The sequence below is a fragment of the Pleurodeles waltl genome, chromosome 4_1, assembly GCF_031143425.1.
Source record: "Pleurodeles waltl isolate 20211129_DDA chromosome 4_1, aPleWal1.hap1.20221129, whole genome shotgun sequence".
Classification (NCBI taxonomy): Eukaryota; Metazoa; Chordata; class Amphibia; order Caudata; family Salamandridae; genus Pleurodeles; species Pleurodeles waltl.
Genome location: NC_090442.1, coordinates 37157654 through 37185205, shown reverse-complemented (window position 1 = coordinate 37185205; position 27552 = coordinate 37157654). Strand labels below are relative to the sequence as shown.

Genomic DNA, 27552 nt, shown 5'->3' with positions numbered 1-27552 from the left:
ATTGCAGTGCCACGTTCCATAAATCTGCCCCTAAGTGTCTAGGAGGATGCATATGGACAGCTCACTCCCTACTGTCTCTCCCACAACACACATAGGGTGGCAGATGAGTCACTTAATAATTCAACTATCTGTAGGAACAAATTCCAAGTATATCTGAACATCTCCACTTGTGGAGTGAGCACAAATCTGGAACAACACCCATGTCTTGCAAAGTCAAGTCATTGAAAGGGGTACATGTGTCAAACACCATGATTAAAATATGAGGGTGGGTGTAACACACTGGGAACTGTGGACTGACAGATTGTACAAATGATGACTAAATACAAATTATGTTCAGGTGGCATAGTGTGCCAATAGGGGTCCACAAATGTGTGCCTTGATTTGGGAGTCTGTAACATGTCACTGAGCCACCAGAAGCAAGTAAATGATGAGCCATGTCAACAGCCACTACAGTCAAAGATTGACCTTTCACTATCCTATTGCAAAGGATGATGCCTTACCACCTGCGGACCTGCCTGTCCTGGATTTTAAAGATGACATGGATGACCAGCTGCCGGCCATCAATGAAAAGACTCTCCAGGATGTCTTGGGTTCCTTCCAGACACCACCTCCAGTCGCAGGGAGGACACAGTGTTGTGGGGTCTCCACATGAAACACACAGCACCAACCAGTCCTGCCACAGCCCTGGACTCTCTAGACCAAGATATTACCTTTCAGAGGACAATGGTAGGAATCCAGCGGGAGCTAACACAGCAGGTGCGGGTGGGGATGGAGGACATGGCAGGCAGCCTAGAGGTAGTGTAGAGATGCCTCAGTCCGAATAAGAGCAACTCAGCTGCCATCAGAGGCACCCACTCCCCGCTACGTGGACTCCAGCAGTCCCTGGCCCCATATCTACTGTCATGAGGCAGAGGTTTGAACAATTGCCCTCCCAAAGTGGCAGTAGCATGATAGATAACAGGCTGAGGGCTATACAGAATACCCTGGAGCCCATACAGTGGGAAGTGGCCCCCCTCAGGGAAAACATGGCTGCCTACCACTGTGATGTAGCAGCAGTGTTGCGAAATCAGCAGTTACTCCTTGCTGCAGTGATACCTTATGTATTCCCAAAAACGGCAGCTGCCGGGACCTTTGATTCCACATCTCTATCCCCTGATGTGTGTGTGCCCCCCTCAACTTCAACAGCACGACCAATGGCCAGGAGGCACCACACACATCAGAGGATAAAAATGTGGAAGGACAACATTCACACGTAAAACCACCCGGTACCTGCATTCAGCGCCACACTGACTGTATCTCTTTAGTTCTGTGCTTAAGATTATGCCAGTGTTGTGACAGCTGGCAATGTGCCCTCTTTAGTCAACCACAGCTGACTTATCTTGTATGGACTGTCATTGTCTCAGTTCCTACCTATTGGACTCCGAATGTACATCGAGTGACTCAGGATCTCTCATGGGTCTGTGAACTGGATATTGTACTGCATTGGAAATTAATCTCCACATTCACATGTATCATGCTCTTTTCCACTGTTCAATGAACTCCTATAAATGTATGCATTTTGTGAAGCTGTGCCAATGAGAACAGAACCAAATGACATGTGTGGCTTACTGCCAGACCCAAAGGCACACATTAGTACTCAAACATGATAAAGGTGGCCGATAGTATTGTGGACTGCAAACAACTTTCCGAGCCTTCCGAGAATGTACTGAACAGATATCCATGCATGTTGACATATGGCATGAACGGTTCGAAACTCATGGGTCTAGAAATTTCCCTGATGATTGTATCAGTATAACAAATATATGAGGAACACAAGAGGCATATTTAAGACTGTGACGGGCAGCTGTCAAACCCTCAAAAAGATGATGCAATTGTCCCCTAACCTGCACCATGGTGCGCCATATCTTAGATACAGTGCACACATGTTGGTGGTAAGGGGTGCTAAGGGACGCAAGGAAAGTGGTGCTGTACTTTTCTCATAACATGCTGCAGTTATCCTTACTAAGCCCTACTGTCATGCACATGCAAAGGAGGATGTTGCTATGTTACAGGTTTACTTACCAACAGGTCTGCCAACCTGAACCACCAAGTGATCCAGTAGATCCCCTGGCTGGGCATTGAGGTCTGCCCACCTGTTCTTGATCTGGTGGTCCAAGCACTCTACCTTGAAGAGCCTGCATAGCTGGAACAGCACCTTCCCCAAGCACAGCTTCCTGACCTCCATAGGGTAGCCGATTATGACATGGCTACCCATTTTCACCATGTTGGGAAGGTAATGCAACACTAACCAAATTAACCCTCCAGTTCATCTGGACTCATTCGCAGTGCCCTTGCCTTCCTGGACATCCTGCTGTTTTCCTCCCCAGAAAACAATAAACCCGCCCAAAATATTCTAACCCCCCCAAATAACCCCTACAAACGTATCTACTCCGGGACAAACACCCAACAATACAGACACAATGATGGTACAACTATGGACTAAAAACTTAACAAAATTGACAATATGTGACAAAATACTTACAAGACATAGCACAACACACTCCAAATCCAACACTCCTCACACCAGTATAAGCACCACACAACCTCTGACAAGCACAGATGAAAAGACGGTAAAGTAAAAGTGAAAGTAACATCACCTTTCCATGTGCAGCAGCAAGAAAGTCTTATTACATCATTCCCTGGGCATATGTATCAAGTGTTGTTTTTTGACGATGACCAGCATGCACATTTTTTCCAATGAAGGCAGACTTAGCCTGTCGACTTCAGTTCAATGCACAGGTGAAATGCGTCAAATTTTGTAGCTGCGATGTATGGAGAACAGCCATATGCGTCATTTTTTTTTACGTTTGACAGCGATGCATTGGTTTTCCTATGAAGGCTAACAAGGCATGACAAGAGTTGATGTACATGGTGCAGTACGTCATTTTAGTGATATACATGTATTCGTAATACCGTATGCATATTTTTTTTTGTTTTTTTTACGTATGATTGTTGTAGTTTAGCAGCGATTAGATTCTGCATTAGCAGAAGACATCTTGTATTTAGTAACTATTGTGAACATTTTGCGGAATCCATTTTGTATTCATGGCAGCCATTTTCTCTGCCACATGCTGCCATGTGCTCACCATGTGCTCTGTCCTACCTTTCTGTTAACTACTCTTGAAAATCTGCCTAGTGACAAGTTATATTTAGCATCTCCCACTTTCGCACATGCTCGGTAAGGTCTGCAGCTGTTAGTCCTTGAAAACTGTTAGCCCCTCCTACCTGTCGACTGTGCATTTCCACATGACCTTATATGTATGCAAGTCTTGCTTCTATAATTGTACCACCTCCTTTTAGCCCCTGCGTGGGTATAAAAGGGCCATGCTCTCTCAGTTCAGTGTGCTACTTCAAACATTACCGAAGGGTGCTGTTTGAACTGTAGTACCACCTCATGAGGTTAATAAACTTAGGGGGTCATTCCGACCTTGGCCAACCGTCATGCGGCCGCACTCATGCGGCCCCCATTCTGACATTACCGCTGGGCCGGCGGGAATGAGGCCGCAACATGGGAGCCGACTCCTAATGGAGCCGGCGGTGTTGCCGCCGTGCGACGGGTGCAGTTGCACCCGTCGCGCTTTTCAATGTCTGCTATGCAGACAGTGAAAAGCTGGCCGGGGCCCTGTTAGGGGCCCCTGCACTGCCCATGCCAGTGGCACGGGCAGTGCAGGGGCCCCCAGGGGCCTCAGGACACCCCTTACCGCCAGCCTCTTCCTGGCGGTGCAAACCGGCAGAAACAGGCTGGCGGTAAGGGGGTCATAATCCCCAGGGCAGCGCTGCTTGCAGCGCTGCCCTGGCGGATTATCACCGCCGGGGCAGAAACGGCGGAAAACCGCCGGCCCCGGCGGTGCGACCGCGGCGCTACCGCCGCGGTCGGAATAAGGAAGGAAGCACCGCCAGCCTGTTGGCGGTGCCTCCGTCATTCTTGCCCTGGCGGTCTCGGACCGCTAGGGTCAGAATGACCCCCTTCGTCTTTTATTTCAGTTTCTGTGCCAACTTCTTCCTACATGGTCTGAGGACTTTGTGCAGAGAAAGGTGAACCCCTTGCACTAGTAGGCCTTGCTGAGGCTTACTTCAACATGATGGGTATGCGTGGTTTTTTGGGGGGAGGCTGACAGGGCACCCTGATTCACTTTCCTAGTTACACGGGCTATGCATATTTGTCGCTTGACTGGTATGGCAATATGTGTTTGCATGTGTACATAACTGTCTCCCGGAAAAATTGGAATATTTAAGACATATGTTACAATGTGTGTGTGATGTATGGGAGTACAGGTATTGTTTGCAAATGTGCATGTGTATCTATAGTTTTTTCCACATACATGTTACCACATGTGTACTGTGAGTGTACATATGTGTTGGTACTCATTTTTGAGGGTCCACCACATTGTCATGTCTGATTTCCAAATATACGTTTCACAACATACATAAAATATGATAGGCTATGTCCAATACACATTCATGCATGTGATACTCTTGACAAATCTTACACAAAGAATACTGTTGACTAAGGCTGGGTTGCTTTCTGGAAACCCATGGCAATGTGAGTGCATGTCTGTCCACACTGTGGTGTGTTGCATGGTCCAGGCTTCATGATGCAAAGCTACACATGTAACGTAGAGTTCCCCATGCATATATGATGCAGGAGATGGTGTGCAGACATGTGTCAATGAAATTAGGGCCCGTATTTATACTCCGTTTGCGCCGAATTTGCGTCGTTTTTTTCGACGCAAATTCGGCGCAAAACTAACGCCATATTTATACTTTGGCGTTAGACGCGTCTAGCGCCAAAGTATGAAGAAAGAGCGTCATTTTTTAGCGTGAACGCCTTCCTTGCGTTAATGAGATGCAAGGAAGGCGTTCCCGTCTAAAAAAATGACGGCGACGCAAATGCGTCATATTTATACTCCCGGGCAAAAATCACGCCCGGGAGGTGGCGGGTCAAAAAAACCCGCATTTGCGCCTGAATTTAACGCCTGGGTCAGGGTAGGCGTTAAGGGACCTGTGGGCTCAGAATGAGCCCACAGGTGCCCTCCCCTGCCCCCAGGGACCCCCCCTGCCACCCCTGCCCACCCCAGGAGGACACCCAAGGATGGAGGGACCCATCCCAGTGAAGTACAGGTAAGTTCAGGTAAGTATAATTTTTTTTTTTTTTGTATTTTTTTTGTGGCATAGGGGGGCCTTATTTGTGCCCCCCTACATGCCACTATGCCCAATGACCATGCCCAGGGGACACAAGTCCCCTGGGCATGGCCATTGGGCAAGGGGGCATGACTCCTGTCTTTACTTAGACAGGAGTCATGAAATGGCGTCTGGGCGTCGAAAAAATGGCGCAAATCGGGTTAAGACGATTTTTTAGCGTCAACCTGACTTGCGCCATTTTAAGACGCCCTAACGTCATTTTTTCCCCACGCCGGCGCTGCCTGGTCTACGTGGTTTTTTTCCACGCACACCAGGCAGCGCCGGTCTGATTGCGCCGTCTAACGCCATTCCATAAATACGGCGCCCGCATGGCGCTTCAGAATGGCGTTAGACGACGCAAAAATTTTTGACGCTAAACTGCGTTAGCGCAGTTTAGCGTCAAAAAGTATAAATATGGGCCTAGGTATGTGAGGTGTATGTGAAAAGATATGTTTCATGTATGATATGTAATGCATACTACAGCAGTTTTGTTAGACTTGGCATCATTGGCATGGTCTCCCCTAACTTTTTGCCTCTACTTCCCAGGTTGCTCCTGTGTGCTGGACTGTTTTTGCTGTTTTGTTTGCTCTGGGCACTTTACCACTGCTGACTAGTGCTAAAGTGTAAGGGCCATATTTATACTTTTTGACGCACAACTGCGCCAACACAGTTGTGCGTAAAAAAATCTAACGCCGGCTAATGCCATCCTGAAGCGCCATGTGGGCGCCGTATTTATTCAATGACGTTAGCCGGCGTTAGCCGGCGGAGCTGCCTGGTGTGCGTAAAAAAAAATGACTTACACCAGGCAGCGCCGGCGTAGGGGAATATGGAGCTTGGGCGTCGAAAAATGGGTCAAGTCAGACTGAGGCAAAATTTTCGCCTCAACCCGATTTGCGCCATTTTTTTTTACTCCCAACCCCCATTGAAATGACTCCTGTCTTAGCAAAGACAGGAGTCATGCCCCCTTGCCCAATCGCCATGCCCAGGGCACAAATCAGGCCCCCCTATGCCACCCAAAAAAAAAAATATATATATACTTACCTGAACTTACCTTAAGTTCCCTGGGATGGGTCCCTCCATCCTTGGGCGTCCTCCTGGGGTGGGCAAGGGTGGCAGGGGGTGTCCCTGGGGGCATGGTAGGGCACCTCTGGGCTCCTTCCGAGCCCATAGGTCCCTTAACGCCTGCCCTGACCATGCGTTAAAAAATGACGCAAAAGCGGCTGGACGTCATTTTTTTTTACCCGCCCACTCCCGGGAGTCATTTTTGCCCGGGAGTGTAAATACGGCGCACATGCTTCGGAGTAATTTTTTAGAAGGGAACGCCTACCTTGCATATCATTAACGCAAAGTAGGTGTCCACGCTAAAAAATGACACAAACTCCATGAACTTTGGCGCTAGACGCGTCTAACGCCAGAGTATAAATATGGAGTTCGTTTTGCGTCGAATTTGCGTTAAAAAAAACGACGCAAATCCGGCGCAAACAGAGTATAAATATGGCCCTAAGTGTTCCCTGTATAAATTATATGTGTACATTGGCTTATCCATGACTGGCATATCTGATTTACTAGTAAGTCCCTAGTAAAGTGCACTAGAAGTGCCCAGGACCTGTAAATCAAATGCTAGTGGTGGGCCTGCAGCACTAGTTGTGCCACCCACATTAGTAGCCCTGTGAACATGGCTCAGACCTGTCACTGCAGTGTCTGTGTGTGCAGTTTTAAAATGCCAATTTGACTTGGCAAGTGTACCCACTTGCCAGGCCTACACCTTCCCTTTTTATACATGTAAGGCACCCCTAAGGTAGGCCCTAGGTAGCCCCAGGTGCAGGGTGCACTGTATGTTAAAGGTGGGGCATGTACTTATGTGTTTTACATGTCCTGGCAGTGAAATACTGCCAAATTCGTTTTTCACTGTTGCAAGGCCTATCTCTTTCATAGGTTAACATGGGGGCTGCCTTTAAATATCATTAAAGGGCAGATTTCCTTTGGGAGCAGATAGAAATATGGAGTTTAGGGTCTCTGAACTCACCATTTAAAAATACATCTTTTAGTGAAGTTGTTTTTTAGATTGTGTGTTTGAAAATGTCACTTTTAGAAAGTAGGCATTTTCTTGCTTAAATCATTCTGTGACTCTGCCTGTTTGTGAATTTCCTGTCTGGGTCAGTTTGACAGTTGGGCTGTTTGCACCTCTCCTTTAGACAGTGACACAAAGGGAACTGGGTGTAACCTGCATATACTGAGGGGCCACCTGGGCTGAGAGGAGGAGTGGTCACTTACACCTGAAAAGGCTGTGCCTGCTCTCACACAATGCATTTTCCAACAACATGGTGTGTGTCTGGGGCGTGGCCTGGGCAAGGCAGGATCTTAAAAACAACAGAGAAGTAGGCCTACTTCAAAGACAGAAAGGGGTATAAAAAGAGCACCCAAACCCCTGAAAATCAGATTACTTCTGGAACCAAGAGGAACCTCTGCCCGGGAGAAGAGCTGGAGAAGCTGGAGAAGCTGGAGGAGGAGCACTGCCCCATTGCCTCTGACTGTGTTTTGCTGGGTTGGCCTGCAGTAGCTGCTTCTGCCTGGGAGAGGACAAAGACTGACTTTTGTGTGACTTCCCACTGGTGAAGAATCTCCAAGGGCTTGTACTGAGCTTGCCTCCTGTTGTTGAAGTCTCAGGGACAACAAAGACTTCCCTCTGCCAGTACCCGGGCTTTCTGCTGAGAATCCTACCTGCCAAGTGGTTCCCTAACCTGTCTCTGTGCCCTTAAAAGGTGAAGCTGGTGGAAAGGGACAGGAATCCACTCAAAAACTGCAGTGCAGGGAAACTTTTGACGCACCACCCGCCTTGCGGCTGATAAATGATGTGCCACCGGCCTCGCAGCTAAAATCGACTTTCTACCTGCATCGCGGCTGGGAGATTGACCCAACGGGGCTGGAGAAATGACATGCAACACCCACAGCGGCTGCTGTTAGTGACATAAGCCCCTATGCAGTGTGGTTTCTTGACACCGTGCAACCGGATTTCAACGCAACATCGCTGGGTGTGAAAAATCAACGCAAAGCCTGCCTGGACTCGAGGTGCCCGTCCAGGATCAACGCATCACTCTTTTGCGGGAGAGAAGAAACGATGCATGCTGACCCGACCGGAGGAGGAACGGCGCTCAGTCCCGATTGCGAGTGAGAAATCAACGCATCGCTAGCTTTCTCCGACTCACCAGTGCGGCGTTACTACCCAGGTACTTTTCTGCTATGACAGCGTTCTCACTGTTTTCTAAGGATTAAAACTGTTACTCTTTTTAAAATTCATATCTTGACTTATGTATGTTGGATTTTTGTCATTTTGGTCTTGTTTTGTTTAGATAAATATTACCTGTGTTGTGCCATTTTGTAGTGTTTTCACTGAGTTACTGTGTGTGTTGGTACAAATACTTTAGACATTGCTTCTGAAGTTAAGCCGGCCTGATCGTGCCAAGCTACCAAGTGGGTGAGCGGGGGTTAACTGAGGGTGATTCTTATAGGAAAGTACCCTCTTTCTTGGCATGGGTACCCCCTTTTTCTGCCTGTGTTCACTGGGATCTTGCTAACCAAGACCCCAGTGATTATGCTCTCCCTCCCAAAATTCTGTATTTTACACCCAATTGGCACACTTGTGCTCCCTTATAAGTCCTTAGCATATCATACCTAGGTACCCAAGGCTTTTGGGTTCCAGGGGATTCCTATGGGCTGCAGCATATATTTTGCCACCCAAAAGGAGCCCATGAAAAGGCTTCTGCAGGACTGCCATTGCAGCCTGTGTGAAAAGGTGCAAATACCCTTTCACTGCCATTTTTCATTACACCACGTCACTTATAAGTTACCCCTATGGCAGGTCTTCTACCTCAGAGGGCAGGGTGCAAAGTACCTGTGTGTGAGAGCACCCCTGCACTAGCAGAAGTGCCCCCATGAACTCCAGGCCCATCTTCCCAGACTTCATGAGTGCAGGGATGCCATTTTGCGCGTGTACTGGACATAGGTCACTACCTATGTCCAGCTACATAATGGTAACTCTGACCAAACGCATGTTTGGTATCTAACATGTTGGAAGCATACCCAAAGGTTTTTGCAAGCATTGGTTGTATGATTCCATGGAGTCTGAAGGCTCCTTAGAGGACCCCCAGTATTGCCATTTCAGCCTTCTGAGGGTTTCCAGGCAGCCCAAGCTGCTGTCACCTCCCAGACAGGTCTCTGCCCTCCTGTTGCTTGAGAAGCACGAGCCCAGGAAGGCAGAATAAAGGATTTCCTTTGGGAGAGGTGTGTTACACCCTCCCCCCATTTGGACATAGGTATTACAGGCTTGGGAGGGGTAGCCTCCCCAAGCCACTGGAAATGCTTTGAAGGGCACATTTGGTGCCCTCCTTGCATAAACCAGTCTACACCGGTTCAGGGACCCCCAGTCCCTGCTCTGGCCCGAAACTGGACAAAGGAAAGGGGAGTGACCACTCCCCTGTCCATCACCACCCCAGGGGTGGTGCTCAGAGCTCCTCCAGAAGGTCCCTGGGTTTTGCCATCTTAGAATCAAGGTTGGCAGGGAAGTCTGGGGGCAACTGAGTGGCCAGTGGCAGCAGGTGATGTCAGAGCCCCCTCCTGATAGGTGGTCACTCAGCTAGGTGACCAATCCTCCTTTCAGGGCTATTTAGGGTCTCTCCTTTGGGTGGTTTCTCAGATTTGGATTGCAAGACTCCAGCAGGAACCCTCTGCATCCTCCACTTCGACCTCTCACCAAAGAAACTACATCTGGACTCTTCAGGACCCCACAAGCTGCAACAAAGAAGCAAGACGCCTTCTGCAACATTGTAACTCCGGCTCCTTCCAGCAACTGCAATATTTCACCAGTCGTGCATCCTCTGAGGATAGCCCATCTTCAGCCTCCATCAGAAGAAGGAAGGAATCTCCCTTGGGGTGAAGGAGTCACTCCCAGCTTCCGCAGGCACCAACTGACCGTGGATCACCTCTCCTGCTGAGCTATATCATGGGTGGTAGACTGCAGTGGTCCAGACGGTCCTCTCTTACAGCTTTCCAACTCTGGTGGAGGTAAGGCCTTACCTCCCCACGCAAGACAATGCCCCTGTGCACTGCGTCATTTGTAGCTGCCAAGGCTTGTTGGTATCCTTCCTCCAACATCTTTATGCATCTTGAAGCTATGGCCCCCAGCACTCTATCCTGCGAGGCACAGCTTCCTGAGTGGTTCTCCAGTGGCATGGGAGCCTTTGTCATAGTGCTGCATGAGCCTCTTTTGCAACTTTCTTGTCCCCTCCCTGTGGGACTCGTGTGTGCTGCCTGGTCTTCTGTGGGGTCTCTGAGTTGCTGATGGCCCCCTCCTACACCTTCTCCTGGGTAGAGTCCACTTGGTCCTTCCTGGTCCCCAGCAGCGCCATTTTCCGCTAACCGCAAGCTTGGCATTTGCCAAGGCTTGTTAGCGGACTCCGACAACGCAAACTGAACTGCAATCCTCCATCCAGTGTGAGGTATAACTTGCAACCTCCAGGAACCCGACTTCGTCTTCTTGGGTGCAGTGCTGACTTTTCTTCTTTACCGGTGGCTCACCTTTTGCACCTTCATCCGGGTTAGCAGGGGCTCCTGCTCTTCCTGGACTCCTATGTGCTTCTTGGACTTAGTCCCCTTCTTCCACAGGTCTTCTTGTCCAGGAATTCACTGTTGGTGTCTTGCAGTATCTTCTGGGTTTTGCATAGTTCTTCTTTTCTTCTCTGTGTGTGTTCTAGGAAACTTACTGTGATTTACTCCTGTTTTCCTGGTTGCTGGGGTGGGTTGTGGTACTTACCTTTGGGTGTTCATAGTACTCTCAACTCCCCTCTACACACTACACTTGCTTATGTAGGGGACCGCCTTTCGCATTCCACTCCTTAGTATATGATTTGTGCTCCCCCAGGCCCAATTCTAACTGTTGTGACTTTCACTAATTGCACTGTTTTCGAACTGTTTTTATGCCTATTTCTGTATACTAGTGTATATAATTTGTGTATTACCTCCTAAGGGAGTATAGTCTCTATGGAATTTTTTGATATTTGTGTCACCAAAATAAAGTACTTTTATATTGTAACACTGAGTGTTTCATGTGTGTGAGTACTGTGTGACTACAGTGGTATCGTATCGCATGAGCTTTGCATGTCTCCTAGGTAAGCCTTGGCTGCTCATCCACAGCTACCTCTAGGGAGCCTGGCTTCTAGACATTAGCCCTCACTACACTAATAAGGGATAACTGGACCTGGTATAAGGTGTAAGTACCATAGGTATTCACTACACACCAGGCCAGCCTCCTACATTGGTGGCAGTGGTGGGATAAATACGTTCAATTGCCTTCTCACTCTGTCACCTGGTGCTTTCCACAGGAAAGACTACTCCATACGCAGAGAACGTACATAGTACCTAGTGCAGGAATCTAGGCCCAGATGTAGCAACTTCCGAGTTTGCGACTCGCAAATTGCGAGTCTGAGCGACTCGCAATTTGCAAGTCGCAAACCCTGATGCATCTGCGAATCGCAAGTCGGTTGCAAAGACCCACCTCATTAATATTAATGAGGTGGGTCGCAATTTGCCACCCCCTTGCGATTTGCAGCACTCACAGGGATGGTGGACTGCTGGAGACAGCAAACCACCATGTCTGTGACTGCTTGTTAATAAAGCAGTTTTTTTTTTTATTGCAGCCCGTTTTCCTTAAAGGAAAATGAGTTGCAACACAAACGAAAAAATAAAACGTTTTTGTTTAATTTTTTTAGTGCAGGCAGTGGTCCATAGGACCACTGCCTGCTCTGAAAAAATGTTTGCAGGGACCCCTTCCCTTTTGCGAATGGGTTACCACCAGTGTGGCACTGGTGGTGACTGCGCATTGCTTTGCGACCGCGTTCGCGGTCACAAAGCAATTCTGCATCGCGATGCGAATCGCAAATAGGAAGGGGAACACCCCTTCCTATTTGCGAGTCGCATTCCCATTTTGCGAGTCGGTAAACAGGTTACCGACTCGCAAAATGGGAATGAGCATCGCAATGTGCTTTTTGCAGGGCACAAACAGCGAAATTCGCTGTTTGCGCCATACAAAAAGCTTCGTACAGCTTCGTACATCTGGCCCAAAGTCTCTAAAGTTTAGGCAAGCTAGGGTATAGGCATAGCCCTTTCTCTAAACTTCTTTCTGAGTGTCTAGTACACCATACACCAACCTAACACACACCATGTCTACAGCTGGGCCTAGATCTGAGGTCATGGACTCCCCTTATAAGGGCCTGACCTTCAAGTAATTGAAGGGGCTGTGTTCAGAGAGGACACATGGGGAAGAACCCTAACAAGGGTCTGCTCTTGAGCCTCCTCCTTCAGGATGACCAAGATCATGCTGTTAGCCAGGAGGAAGAAGAAGAGGACTATAACCCCACTGAGTTAGAGAATGATATTCTAGGCCCAGTGGAGGGTTCTTCAAAGGATCTTGAGATTCCTAGCAGAACAACTAGTGTAGCTGGTAGTGGCAGGGGAAGTCACACAGGGAGGGCTCCCTGTACACCCAGGGGACAGGTAGCTAGGGTCACTAAGAATAGGGAAAGATGCACTTCTGCCCACTCTCATGTCACTTCAATGTTTGAGGGGTCACACTTCACAATTTCAGAGAATGATTCTATAGATAGAAAGCTCAGGAACCTGAGACTGGAGGAGGCCAGGCTGAGGCTACAGCAGCAACAGTTAGCCCTAGATAGGATGGCCTTGGCAGTGGAGAGGGAGAGGTAGGGGTTCGGGTTAGCACCCCATGGTGGCAGCAGCTCAAGTTTCAGGGATTACAGAGTAAGGGAGGACTCCTTGGATTCCAGAAACTTGCACAAAATTATTTCCCCATATAAATCGGGTGATTACATTTACAAGTGGTTAGCTGCACTTGAGAGGGCCTGTAAAGTTCTGAGGGTCCCTCAAAGGCAGCAGGCTGCTATTCTCTGGTTGTCTTTCTATGAGAAGGGAAAGGATAGACTTCTCACTGTCAGAGAGGAAGATGTAGACAACTACAACATACTCAAAACAGCACTCTTAGATGGTTTTGGTCTCACCACTGAGCAATATAGAATCAAGATCAGGGAGACCAGAAAAGAGGCCTCACATGATTTGGTTGACTTTGTGGACTGTTCTGTTACAGATTTAGAAGGCTAGTTACATGGCAGCAAAGTGTCTAACTATAACGGATTGTATAATCTGTTACTGAGAGAACATATTTTGAATAATTTTGTGTCTGACGTGTTGCACCAGTACTTGGTAGACTCAGATCTGACCTCTCCCCAAGAATTGGGAAAGAAGGCAGACAAATGGGTCAGAACAAGGGTGAGCAGAAAAGCTTATACAGGGGGTGACAAGGACAAGAAGAAGGGTGGTAAGTCTAGTGACAAAGCTGGGGAAAAAGATAAAAGTAAAGAGTCTTCATCAGGCCCACAGAACTCTTCTGGGGGTGGGTCTAAATCCTCTTCTCATCACAAGCAGAAAAAACAGCCTTGGTACTATATTTATAGAAACAAAGGCCATAGGGCAGGAGACAACTCTTGCCCTAAGAAAAGCACCAACCCTCCCACCACCACTACCCCCACTGCTACAACTAGAGCCCCTAGCAATAGCAGTGGTGGTGGGAAAACTTATAGTAGCAACAGTCAATTCAAGGGTGTAGCAGGGCTAACTCTGGGATGTGAAGTGAGGGCTGGTTTAGTTAGGGAAACCTCTGAGGCTGTTTTAGTCTCCGAAGGTGGCACTGACTTTGCCACCCTTGTTGCTTTTCCCCTTAATATGGATAAGTACAGGCAACAACCCCTAATAAATGGTGTTTAGGTTGAGCCACACAGGGACACAGGTGCCGGAGTCACCATGGTGACTGAAAAACTGGTGGCACCTGAGCAACACCTACTTGGTCACCAGTACCAAATGACTGACTCCCACAACAATACTGTGAGCCACCCCATGGCTTTTGTTGATCTCAACTGGGAGGGGGGTTTACTGGTCCTAAAAAGGTTGTAGTGTCCACAGACCTACCTCTAGAGTGTCTACTAGGGAACGACTTGGAGATTGCTTAGCATTCCTGGGCATATCTTTGCTTTAACAAGGTCTCAGGCCAAACAGCAGAGAGAACAGGGAAACTTGGATCCTGAAACTATGGACCAAGAACTTCCCCAAAACAGGGCTAGGAAGGGTAAGAAATTATCTCCTATCCCTCCCTCCATTGTAGATTCCTCCTTTGAGGAGGAGGAATCAACTCCTTGGACAGAACCTATACCTAAAGAGCTTTAAGTTGATACAGCTGAACTCTTAGATGCAGGGGGCTGCTAGGGAGGGGTTTGGTATGGCTCAACAAACCTGCCCCACACTTGAGGGTTTGAGACAGCAAGCTGTCAAAGAAGATGCAGGGTATGTCAGTGGCACTGAAGGGTGTACTGGGAGAACAACCTCATGTATTCAGAGCCAAGGGAACCCAAGTCTGGTGCCACCAGAAGATTGATCATCCCTCTGCAATACAGATAATCTTTGCTGACCTTAGCCCATGACATTCCCCTTGCTAGACATCTGGGCAAAGTAAAACATGGGACAGACTGGTCCTTCATTTTCACTGGCCTCACATGTTTGAAGATACAATGGAGTTTTGTCACTTCTGTGTCACCTGACAAGCCAGTGGAAAGACAGGTGGTGCCCCAAAGGCCCCCTTAATCCCACTGCGAGTGGTTGGGGTACCCTTTGAAAGGGTAGGGGTTGACATTGTTGGCCCCCTTGACCCTCCCATACCTACTGGAAACAGGTTTATTCTGGTGGTGGTAGACCATGCCACCAGGTATCCAGAAGCCATACCTCTTAGGACTACTACAGCTCCTGCAGTGGCAAAAGCCCTCCTGGGAATCTTTTCCAGGTTGGGTTTCCCAAAAGAGGTTGTGTCAGACAGAGGTTGCAACTTCATGTCTGCATACTTAAAAGCAATGTGGAAAGAGTGTAGTGTAACATATAAATTCACCACACTTTACCATACCCAAAAAATGGGTTGGTTGAACGTTTTATTAAAACACTCAAAGGAATGATAATGGAACTCTTTGAAAAACTGATGAGAAGATGGGATTTCCTGTTACCATGCCTCCTCTTTGCCTATAGGGAGGTACCCCAAAAAGGAGTGGGCTACAGCCCCTTTGAACTCCTCTTTGGTTCCAATTGCACTTGTGAAGGAGGGTTAGGAACAACCCCTAAAGCCCCCTAAACAAGATATAGTGGATTGAGTACTTGGCCTCAGATCAAGGAAGCCTGAGTACATGAAGAAGGCCAGTAAAAACCTTCAGGCAAGCCAAGAATTGCAGAAGCAATGGCCTGACCAGAAGGCTGCCCTGAATGTGTACCAAGAGCACTCCAAGACAGGTGGAGTGGAACACACATAATACTGGAAAAAGTGTGAGGTCACTTATTTCGTAGACCTTGGCACTCCAAGAAGTCCTCTCAGAGTACTTCATGTGGACCGCCTAAAGTGCTAATATGACAGGGCTGACTTAACCCTTCTCCTGGCCACTAATGAGGGACAGGAGGAAGAGAGTAACCCTCTCCCTGATCTCTTTTCAAATTCTGCAGCTGATGGTTCAGTTGAGGGGGTAGTCTTAGCAGATTGCCTTTCTCAGTCACAAAAGGAAGACTGCAGAAATCTCCTGGGACAGTTCTCAAAACTGTTTTCCCTTACACCTGGTCAAACCACATGGTGTGAACACACCATTGATACAAGGGACAGTCTGCCTGCCAAGAGTAAATTCTACAGGTCACCTGATCATGTAAGGGATTGCATCAAAGCAGAGGTGCAAAAAATGCTTGGCCTGGGAGTCATTGAGCACTGAGATACCTCCTGGGCAAGCCCAGTGGTGGTGGTCCCAAACCCACACTCTCAGAATGGAAAAAGAGAGATGAGGTTTTGTGTTGACTATTGAGGGCTCAATATAGTAACCAAAACAGATGCTAATCCAATCCCCAGGACAGATGAGCTCATAGATACACTGGTGTCTGCCAAGTATCTTAGCACTTTTGACCTTACTGCAGGCTATTGGCAGATTAAGTTGTCAGAAGATGCTAAACCAAAGACTGCATTTTTAACCATTGGAGGGCACTACCAATTTACAGTAATGCCCTTTGGTCTGAAGAATGCTCCTGACACTTTTCAGAGGTTGGTGAATACAGTCCTCCAAGGTCTAGAAGCCTTTAGCGCAGCATATCTAGATGATATAGCAGTCTCCACCTGGATGACCACCTGGTCCACCTCTGGAAGGTTTTAGAGGCTCTGCAGAAAGCAGGCCTTACTATCAAGGCTTCAAAGTGCCAGATAGGGCAGTGGAAGGTGGCTTATCTGGGACACCTAGTAGGTGGGGAACAGATTCAGCCACTACAGGCGAAGATCCAAACCAGTTTGGATTAGATTCCCCCTACCACGTAAACCCAGGTCTCAGCCTTCCTAGGTCTCACTGGGTATTACAGGAAGTTCATTAAGAACTATGGCTCCATTGTTGTCCCTCTTAATGACCTCACCTCCTAGAAAATGCCTAAGAATGATTATGGACAGCCAGCTGTCAAAAAGGTTTTGAGGAACTCAAACAGGCCATGTGCTCTGCACCTGTTCTAGCCCAAACTACTCCAAGAAGTTCAGACTGATGCTACAGAGGTAGGGGTTGGGGCAGTTCTCTCACAACTCAATACAGGGGGCCATGATCAACCAGTAGCTTTTATTAGCAGATGGTTGAACCTCAGAAAAAAAGCATTTGTCAGCCATAGAGAGGGAGGCCTTTACTGAGGTCTGGGCCTTGAAGGAGTTGAGACCATACCTCTTTGGTACTAACTTCATTGTTTAGGCAGACCATATACCTCTATTATGGCCCAAGCAGATGAAAGAAGAAAACCCCAAATTGTTGAGGTGATCCACTTCCCTACAGGGAATGGACATTACAGTGGACCATAGATCTGGAAGTAACCACTCCAATGCAGATGGACTTTCCAGATATTTCCATGTAGCCAAGGATGACTCAACTGCGCAAGGTTGATCTTCTTGCCACACGTTTGGGGGTTATTGTGTAGGAAAGTACCCTCTTTCTTGGCATGGTTACCCCCTTTTCTGCCTGATGTTAGTGTGTTTGACTGTGTTCACTGGTATCCTGCTAACCATGACCCCAGTGATTATGCTCTCTTGCCCAAAACTCTGTATTTCATCCCACAAATTGGCATACTGGTGCCCTGTGTAAGCCCCTAGTATATGGTACCTAGGTCCCCAGTGCATTAGGGTTCCAGGGGACCCCAATGGGCTGCAGCAGTTATTCTGTCACCCATAGGGTGCCCATGCAAAGGGTTCTGCAGGGCTGCCATTGCAGACTGCGTGAACCAGGTGCAGGCACCCGATTTCACTATAGGTCACTACACCAGGGCACTAAAAGTCACCCCTATGGTAGGCCGTCTCATCCCAGAGGGCAGGGTGCAGGTACCTGTTTGTGAGGGCACCCCTGCACTAACAGAGGGGCCCCCACAAACTCCAGATCCTCTTTACTGGACTTTGTGAGTGTGGGGAACCATTTTACGTGTGTACTGGACATGGGTCACTACCCATGTCCAGCTACATAATGGTAACTCTGAAACTAGGTATGTTTGGTATCAAACATGTTGGAATCATACCCCAATACTTTTGTAAGTATTGGTTGCATGATTTCATGCACTATGGGGCCTCCTTAGAGGACCCCCAGTATTACTACTACAGCCTTCTGAGGTTTTCGAAGCAGCCCAAGCTGCTGCCACCTCACAGACAGGTTTTCTGCATTCCTATTGCTTGAGCAGCTCAAGCCCAGGAAGGCAGAACAAAGGATTTCCTTTGGGAGAGGGGTGTTGCACCCTCTCTCTTTGGAAATAGGTTACATGGCTTGCGAAGCGTAGCCTCCATGCACAAACCAGTGTACACTGGTTAAGGGACCTCCAGTCCCTGCTCTGGCGCAAAACTTGACAATGGAAAGGGGATTGTCCACTCCCTTGTTCATCGCCACCCCAGGGGTGGTACCCAAAGCTCCTCCAGAGGGCCCCTGGATTCTGCCATCTTGAATCCAAGGTTGGCAGGGAACTCTGGGAACATCTGAGTGGCCAGGCCAGGGAGGTGACGTCAGAGCCCCCGCCTGATGTGTGGTCACCCAGCTAGGTGACCAATCCCCTTTTCAAGGCTATTTCGGGTCTCTCTTTTGGGTGGTTCCTCAGATTCGGTTTGCAAGATTCAAGCAGGAATCCTCTGCATCCCTTACTTCAACTTCTGACCAAAGAAACTGCATCTGGACTCTACAGGACCCGGCAATCTGCAACAAAGACGAAGACTTCACCTGCAACATTGTTTCTCCGGCTCCTTCCAGCTTCTGCAACATTTCCCTGGTTGTGCATCCTCGTGCATCATGTATTCTTTCATGTGTGTATGTGCTGTGTGACTACAGTGGTATAGTATGAGCTTTGTATGTCACAACTACATCTAGAAAGCTTCTAGACTTCTAGACACTGCCTACACTACACTAATACGGGATACCTGGACCTGGTATAAGGTTAAATACCTTAGGTACCCACCACACCAGGCCAGCTTCCTACAGTCTGTAAATGAGATTACCGCTCAGCATGAACTTGACTGAAATGTGGACTCTGAAGGACACGTGCTACATGTTGCCGGGGGTTGTGCCTGAGGAGGTGATGCAACTGGTGGCACCCTCGAAGATGATGGGGATACCGATCCCGGCTTGTGTTGTCTGTCTCGCAAGGTGATCTTGTATCCAGGGGGCATGGCTGGGGTGATGCTGTCGGGTCAGCCTGGTCTCTGTGAGGAACAGCAGATCTGGTGCTTGGTTGTACATCAGGTCCCAAATCTCCATGTCATGTTTGTTGAGAGAGAGGGTGTTGAGAAGCATGAGTGTGGAGTGCTGTGCAATTTGTGGCTGGTGAGTGTGGGTATGAGAGAGATAGGTGTTGGTGCAGAGGTAGTAAGCAATGTGTGCTCGTGTAGTGTGGTGTAGTGCAACTGCGGTAGGGTCATGTTGGGAGAAGGGAGATCCAGCGATCTCAGTGTTAGGTCCAGCCGGGCACAGACGGGCTTGTATTTGCTGTGAAGTTTAGTGAGTTTTTCAGTGTTTTTAACTGATTAAAAAAAATATAAAAATCAGCCGTCATCAGTGTTTATCCTTTCTTCTTTTCTTCTGTACAAATCATGGCAAAGTTGATTATCCACTGCTCATGAAGACGTTTGGTTTGGTTTCCTTCCTTTCCTCATTCATTCCTACTGTCAATTGTTAGAAATGGGGTCTTTAGTTGGCAGTCAGTTTACACCATGTCCAAGGAAGGATCTTCACTACAGTCAGGGTAAGGGAGTCACATACCTGAGATAAGCTTATGTCAGATGCAATGTGTTAAGTATTTATACACCCCCCCCACACACACACAGTGAAAACCCACAAAAGGACTCCACACCAGTTTAGAAAAATACCTAATATTTATCTAAGTTAAACAAGACCAAAACAACAAAAATCCAGCACACATAAGTAGAGATATCATCCTTATAACCCACAGTACCTTGAATGCATCAAAAACAAAGATGATGCGAGCCGCAAAGGAGGTGATATGTCGGAAAAGCAAGTGATGCGCTGATTATTTACCCGCTGGACGGGCGATGCGTGGATTATTTTCCCATTGTGTTGGTAATGCGTCAATTCTTTTCCCACCCGATGAGTGATGCTTGGATTCTTTTCCCACTGTGCTGGCTATGCATTGATTCTTTTCTCCTGCTGGTCTGGCGATGCGTGTATTCTTTTCCTGCCGGCCTGGCAATGCATTGACTCCTTACTGTGGTGCAGTGTTGATGAAGAAAATGACGCCCAGGCATGATGTGTGGAAAATCCAGGCGCACGGCAATGATAGATCTGCGCTGAAGAAGGCAATGCATTGATTTCACAGCCGGGAGACAGACGCTGCATTGGTCTGGCAACAGCGGTGCAGGGGCTGTGTCAATTTTTCTGCTGCAACGGCCTCAGTACATGGATTTTACTTCAGATCACCAGCTTCCACTTCCAAGGGCCCAAAAACTGGATTTGGCACCAATTGACAAGTCAGGACTCTCAGCAAAAGAGACCAGGCACTGGCAGATGAGGTCTTTGATGTCCCTGAGACTTCACAACAGAAGGAAAGCTCAGTTCAAGCCCTTGTAGAACCTTGGGGAGCAGGATAGGGAAAGCAAAGTCCAGTCCTTTCACTCCCAGGGCAGACGTAGCAGCAGCAGGCCAGCACAGCAAAGCAACAGGCAGAGTGGAAGGTCCTCCTCTAGCATCCACCTCTTCTCCCTGTCAGAATGTCTTCCGTCCAGAAGTGTTGTGAAATTGTGGGGTCAGCAGTCCGGTACTTACACCCATTTCTGCTTTTGAAGTAGGCAAACATCACAGGAAAGTCTTTGTAGTGCACAAGACCCAGCCTCTCCCTATCCTGGCCCCAGACACACTCTAGGGGGTTGGAGACTGGTTTGTGTGAGGTAGGCACAGCCCTATTCAGGTGCAGGTGTCATCTCTAGCCCAGGAAGACCCATCAGCATATGCAGGACATACCTTAGCTCCTTTTGAGTGACTGTCTATAGTGAATTCACAAACAGTCCATCTATCACTCTGACCCAGATGTGGGTTCAGCAGCCAGGCAGAGGCAAGAGAATGGTTAAGCAAGAAAATGCCCACTTTCTAAAAGTGCCGTTTTCAAACTTACAATTTAAAAAACAACTTCACCAAATTATGTATTTTTAAGTTGTGAGTTCTGAGACCACAAACTCCATATCTCTATCTGCTCCCAATGGGGAATTACATGCAAAAGATATTTTAAGGCAATACCCCTGTTACCCTATGGGAGAGATAGGTCTTGAAATAGTGAAAAACTGATCCAGCATTATTTCACTATTAGGACATGTAAAACACAGCAGTACATTTCCTACATTTGACATACACTGTACCCTGCCCATCAGGTTGCTTTGGGCCTATCCTAGGGTTGACTTACATGTAGAAAAAGGGAAGGTTTGAGTCTGGCAAGTGGGTACACTTTGCCAGGATGAACTGGCAGTTCAAAACTGCACACATAGACGCTGCAGTGGCAGGCCTGAGACATGTTCCTGGGGCTACTTATGTGGGTGGCACAATCAGTGCTGCAGGCCCACTAGTAGGATTTGATTTTTAGGCCCTGGACACACACAGTGCATTTTACTAGGGACTTACTAGCAAATCAAGTATATCAATCATGGAAAAATCAATCACCAATCCAACTTAGACAGAGAGCACTTGCACTTTAGCACTGGTCAGCAGTGGTAAAGTGCCCAGAGTCCTACAGCAAGCAAAAGCGAAATTCAGCATATGATCAAAAACAGAAGCTCAGAAGCAAAAAGTACTGGGGGAAACCACACCAAGAGCAGAAAGGTCTAACACGTGCCTCCTCCCCCCAGCTGAAGGTCAGGAGAACTACCCAACCTCTTGGGAGTTCTCATTACTAAGGCAGAAGAACCTTGACAGACCATCAGCGTTGGAGTGTTCTGTTCCAGGGCGGTGTTCCACTGTAAAGTCCATTCTCTGTAGGGAGATGGACCACCTCAACAGGGATTTCCACCGCTCATCTGCATCTTCCATCTGGGGGGCCTGTAGTCTGTCTGAACCCGAAAGTGAGTCCCAAACAAGTAGGATCTTAGCCTTTTTAGTGCCCAGACCACAGCAAAAGCCTCCCTTTCCATTGTGCTCCACCTCTGTTCCTGGGCAAGTAATCTCCTACTGATGAAGGCTACAGGTTGGCCTAGGCTCCCTTTGTTTAACTGTGAAAGTACACCTCCCACACCTATCTATCTGCACCACAAATTCCTTGGAAAAGTCAGGAGCCTTGAGCATGGGTACAGTGCACGTGGCCTCCTTCAGTTTGTCAACAGCAGTCTAGTACGCTTCAGTCCAGATCACCTGATAAGGCTGCTTCCTGGAAGTCAGCTCTTTCAAAGGGGCACAAATGCTATACCACTTGACGGATTTCCTGTAGTATCCAGTGATACCTAGAAAGGCTCTCATCTCTGTCTGGATCTTGGAGGGTACCCAAGCCAGAATGCTATCAATTTTAGCTTGTAGGGGCGCCACCTGGCCGCTCTCTACCAGGTGTCCCATGTACACCACAGACCCCTGCCCTATCTGGCACTTACTGGCCTTGATAGTGAGGCTTGCACTCTGCAGGGCCCTCAGCACTTCCTGGAGGTTGATCAAGTGATCCTCCCAGCTAGAGCTTAAGACAGCAATGTTGTCCAAATAGATGGCACTGAAGTCCTTCACCCAGCCAGGACCTGGTTGACCAGCATCTACAAGGTGGCAGAGGTGTTCTTCAACCCACACACACACAGCCTTTGGCGGTGCACAACAGGGTTTGGCGACAGGTCCTGGCCTGCGGTCAACCACCCGTAGGCATCCAAACCTGCGATATGCACAGCCTTCCCCTGTGTGCGGCAAAGGTTGGCTGCAGGGCCTGGTCTGCATCCAGACCCTGTGGCCAACCCTGCCCAGGAACCCTAGGACGTGTTGAGGTTTAATTTCTCTGCAATGAGCAAGGGGCATTGTGAAACCCTAAAGGACTCTGAACAGCAGCAGTTGATTTGTCAAGTAGAAAGTGAACCAATTAAGAATTACACCACTGATGAGCATTCAATATTTAAAGATGTTGGTCAGAGAAGCCTGAATGACAGTGCAAAGTACGTTAGGAACAACAAGCAGTTTTGGGGTTTGTATCCTTCCTCTTCTCCTGCGTCTTTGTAATGTTATTTGTCGTTGGTGCTGGGCTACCAGATTGTGTGCCTCCTGCTACATGTGGAGCCTTTCCTCTTATTCATCCAAGAAGAGGCCACAGCTTTGCGCAAAATGTCTACCCAACTGCAGTACTTTCTACTGGCTAATTAGTAATTGCTACCTCGTTGGGTAAATGTATAGTGTATATTCCACACTGCAGCTGCATACAGGACCCTGAGCTAATGTCTCTAGAGACCTTGTGTGTCTGTAATTTTAGCAATGTGATTATTCCTTGACTGCCTCCATACAGAATGTGGTTCACTCTTAATCAAATTCCTCCTAAAATATAGGTTCCAATAGATTCAGTCCAATTGTTCCACAATTCAATGTTCAGTCTATATTCTCCTCCACAGTCCGAAAGTAATATCCACAAATCCAATATGCATATCCTACGTATATTATATTTATACAGAGTATTAACAAACATAAATTAAAATAGTGTGGTTCACTCTCAAAACAAATTCCTCTTTATACAGAGTATTAACAAACATAAATTACATCGTGTGGTTCACTCTTCAATCAAATTCCTACTAAAATATAGGTTCCAATAGATTCAGTCCAATTGTTCCACAATTCAATGTTCATTCTATATTCTCATCCACAGTCCGAAAGTAATATCCACAAATCCAATATGCATATCCTATGTGATTGATCCCAAAGTTACCAATTCAGTCCAGCCTCTTCGTCAGCACGTGTTTCATCCGGGGAGTACCCCTGGATTTCATCAGGACCTCCTATAATAACATTTCCATAAATGGTGTTACATAGTATAAATATTACGTATTAACAACATTTACACATTTGTTGTGTTATGACATAGTGAGATACTTGGTAGTGGGAACCCATAAAACCTATTATCAATAATTGTGACAAATCGAAACTGACAATCCGGAATTCCAAATCAGACTATTACAAGTGATATACGTGACTGGTTCCTACTAATAAACATGCACATCCCCTGTGCAAACCACCGTGCTCCTAATGTGTTTACAAAAGACACTAACCAAACAAATCCAAAATATGTAATCTGTAATCAAGCTAATCATACCTCCAACATATACTTGATCGCTAAATACGCTCCATAGTATTGTCTATAAATGCCCATTCTTATTGTTATATCCTGCTGAAACACAAGTAAAATATCGCAAATATTTGATACCATCCCAAAGACTATCTTAAACTATTCTGATTGTAGTATAAACGTGTGTTCCACTCACCCAATACGTCTGTATCCTCCACTAACCTCCAAATGTTATTTTAGTATTCTATGTGACCCTGTAAAATATAGTATTCAGGATTCTTTAATCCTGACATCGAATCATCCTCACGATAAGAAGCTCTAAATGTAACAGTTTCCCATAATTACATGCTTACCGGCTGGTTTCGTTCACACAAGCGAGTACGCTGCAGTTTATCAAAGCCGAGGCTCTGTAACCTCCGACTATTTTAGCGTTTCTCTTTGTGGTAGAAAGAGAAAATGGACTACACCAAATACTATCCCCATTTCCGGGGATACTTTCTAATTCCGGGAAATACTCTGTACAAAGAGGAATTTGTTTTGAGAGTTAACCACACTATTTTAATTTATGTTTGTTAATACTCTGTATAAATATAATATATTTCGAATACTCTAAGAAATTAGATTTGTTCTGTTACTATTCACGTGTGCAATTGTGTAAATTTGTAATTTAGATAACGTCATGTTGTCGTTTTGGGGGATATAGAGGGTGTGACCCCAGTCTTTTGAACTGTGCATTATATTGAGGTTCAACTGTACAGATTTAGAGTAGAGCGCCTATTACTCAGTAATCACCCCCCTAATTGATGTTTGCCTTCATACAGAAATCTGCAATTAAATGAATCCTCATGTAGAGAAGATGACAAGACTACAAAGAGTTGAATCTTCAGCAAAGATACTCACTTATTTATATGTAGTAGGTGCTCCTTTGTTTGGTGTACAAGTGCTCGTGGGGCCTTTGCACTGAGAATGCATTTCCAAAATCAGTGGAACACATGCTGAGGGGGTCTTTTGGTAAGCTGTCCATCATCCTGAAAAAAGGCATGAAGAAGCTGCATACCACTAAAGTATATGTGGCAGGGCCAGACGGACAGACTTCTAAGTTATTTTGCATACTGCACTGGTTAAAAGGGAGAACAATGATTTTGAATATTTAGGAACTGCAGGGGAAGCCTCAAGGTCCCAGCGGTCTCTGTCTGCTCTCTGCCGCCAGTGGGAGCCAGAATTGCTTCCGCAAACAGGAAGCAGCTGAATATGCTGCTCCCTGCATGCGGGGGCAATCCTTTCATCTGTTTCCCTGCTTGACAGCGGCTCACTGGGAGTGAACTTATCATCTTGACAGTGAGCAGGAAAACAGATGTTAAGTCCATTCCCAGCAAACGTGAGCAGTTTTCTTCCTCCTCCTGCCGCTTGGAGGGGGAATACAAGTTGCTCTCGCTTGACGGGAAATCTCATAGCTCCCGCCAAGCAACAACAAACTGCTACCTCCTGAGGGTGGACACCTCTGGATACAGGAAGTCAGCCCTGTGGGTGGCAGCCTCCAGGGCCATTAGTGGTTCCTGAAGGGGGCCTCGCGCCCGCCCCCCCTTTTGTTCTTTAAGGGCAGCCCCAGGGAGGTGGTGGTACCTGAGGCCAAAAATGTCCAGGGATTGGGGCCACGTGACCCCTCAATGCCCTTTACTTTCTAATTCTGGCCCCAGGGAGGTGGCGCTCCCCACTGCTCTTTAGAGCTTTAAGCAGGAGGTCCACACAGCCCCCTTCCTATTTAGTATTAAAACCCTGGGGTGGTGGTATTTGCCAGGGCTCTTAGAAGCCATGAAGAGGGCAACCCGTGTGGCCCCTCTTCATTTTGTTATAAGCTGCATGCCCCTGGGACCTGGCCTACCTTGGGACTTACGTTTAAACAAGTGCAGGAAGCTGCGCTTGTGTTTTTTTTGCAATTTTCATCAAGATTTGCAGATCATCTGTGAATTTCACCCTGACAATTTAAAAAAACGTTTTTTGGCCCAAGTGGGGACCATGGGGGACCTGAGCACCAGGCCTAGGGGCTCAGGGTATTCCTACCCTGCCTCCTTGTCGCTAGTTTTTTTAGACTTGGCTGAGTCCAAGTCCCAAAATTGCTGCAAACACTTCCTGGTTGAAGCGTTGGCAGCCAATCAGCTATCAGCACAGAGACGGTAGGATCTGGGTCCCTAGATATCTATATTTCTTTTTCCCTTAATATATCAAAAAACTAGTGAACAGGTTTGCCACAAATCACAAAAATGGCGGTTTCTAGACCAAGAGCTACCTTTATGGCAAACTTGGTATAGTTCTGTCCAGAGGTTCGGGCTACAGTCAGGTCTAAAAATCCATGCATGGGAAAAAGCATTTGGGAACCCACTTTTTTCTCAGTCCCGCTTGACAAATCACCACAAAACTTTCAACACAGCAGCTGAACTGACTGTTGTACTAGTTTTAAAAATTTTATGAAGATGGGTCAAAAGGCGCTAAAGGTATTGGCAAAACAAAAAAATATTTTCCTAACTATAACTGCTACTGGCGATGCCAGTAGGTAATATATATATGCAAACAATGTCTTGTCCATCATGCAGTGCAGCAAGTGCAGAGGGGGCTTAGATATATAAACCAAACCATATCCTGCACTCTTACATACGTTACAAGGAGATTCACCAAAAGCCGGAGTACTGAGATTTACTCAGAAACATCGCACCCCCACTAGATCAGAAGCCTGGGGTTGGGAGGCGTGACACCCCCATCCCTCTGACGGTGTTGATTCCTAATGGGTCTCAAATTGTGACCTATCTCATTAATATTATGAGGTAGATTGATTTCACTATTTTAAACTTAAAGGTTTCATACATTAGTAGTTGTGATTTCCAAATTGAGATTCAGTATTAACCATAATTTGGAAAAAGCAGTTACTAATGTTGACACATCTGGCCTTATGTTCTTTTAGGGGCTTTGAGGAACAGCCTCCCACATAACGAAAAAAAGGTTAAAATGCTCAGTTTGTTCAGGAAAATAGGTAGAGCAACATTCTGGATATGATCTTTGCCGGAGAAAAGAAATCTTGTCCTAGACCTGGTTATCACACAGTGTGGGGGTCAAGAGCTCCCATTAATGATCCCTCACTCTTCTGAAGAGAAGCCTTTCCCTAGGCCTGGTTATCAACTAGTGTGTGGGTCAGTAACTTCCAATAATGATCCCGCACGCTTCTGAAGAGAAGCCTTGTCCTATGCCTGGTTATCACACAGTGTGTAGGGGGTCGTTAACTTCCATTAGTGACCCCTCACTCTCCTGAAGAGAAGCCTAGCCCTAGGCCTGGTTTTCACACAGTGCGGGAGTCAGTGGTTTCTATTAATGACCCCTCACTCTTATGGAGAAAAACCTTGCACTAGGCCTGGTTATCACACAGTGGCCCATATTTATACTTTTTGACGCTAAACTGCGCTAACGCAGTTTAGC

The 27552-nt window shown here is 47.2% G+C and overlaps 1 protein-coding gene across 1 annotated transcript in view; it reads right to left on the bottom strand.

Moving 5' to 3' along the window:
* LOC138286965 (zinc finger protein 729-like) overlaps nt 1–27552 on the bottom strand; it is a 303471-nt gene that overhangs the window by 184682 nt on the left and 91237 nt on the right. Inside the window, exon 3 of the mRNA XM_069227333.1 lies at nt 22183–22585. Within this exon, the coding sequence (XP_069083434.1) occupies nt 22183–22585 (403 nt within the window). The remainder of the gene's footprint in view (nt 1–22182; nt 22586–27552) is intronic.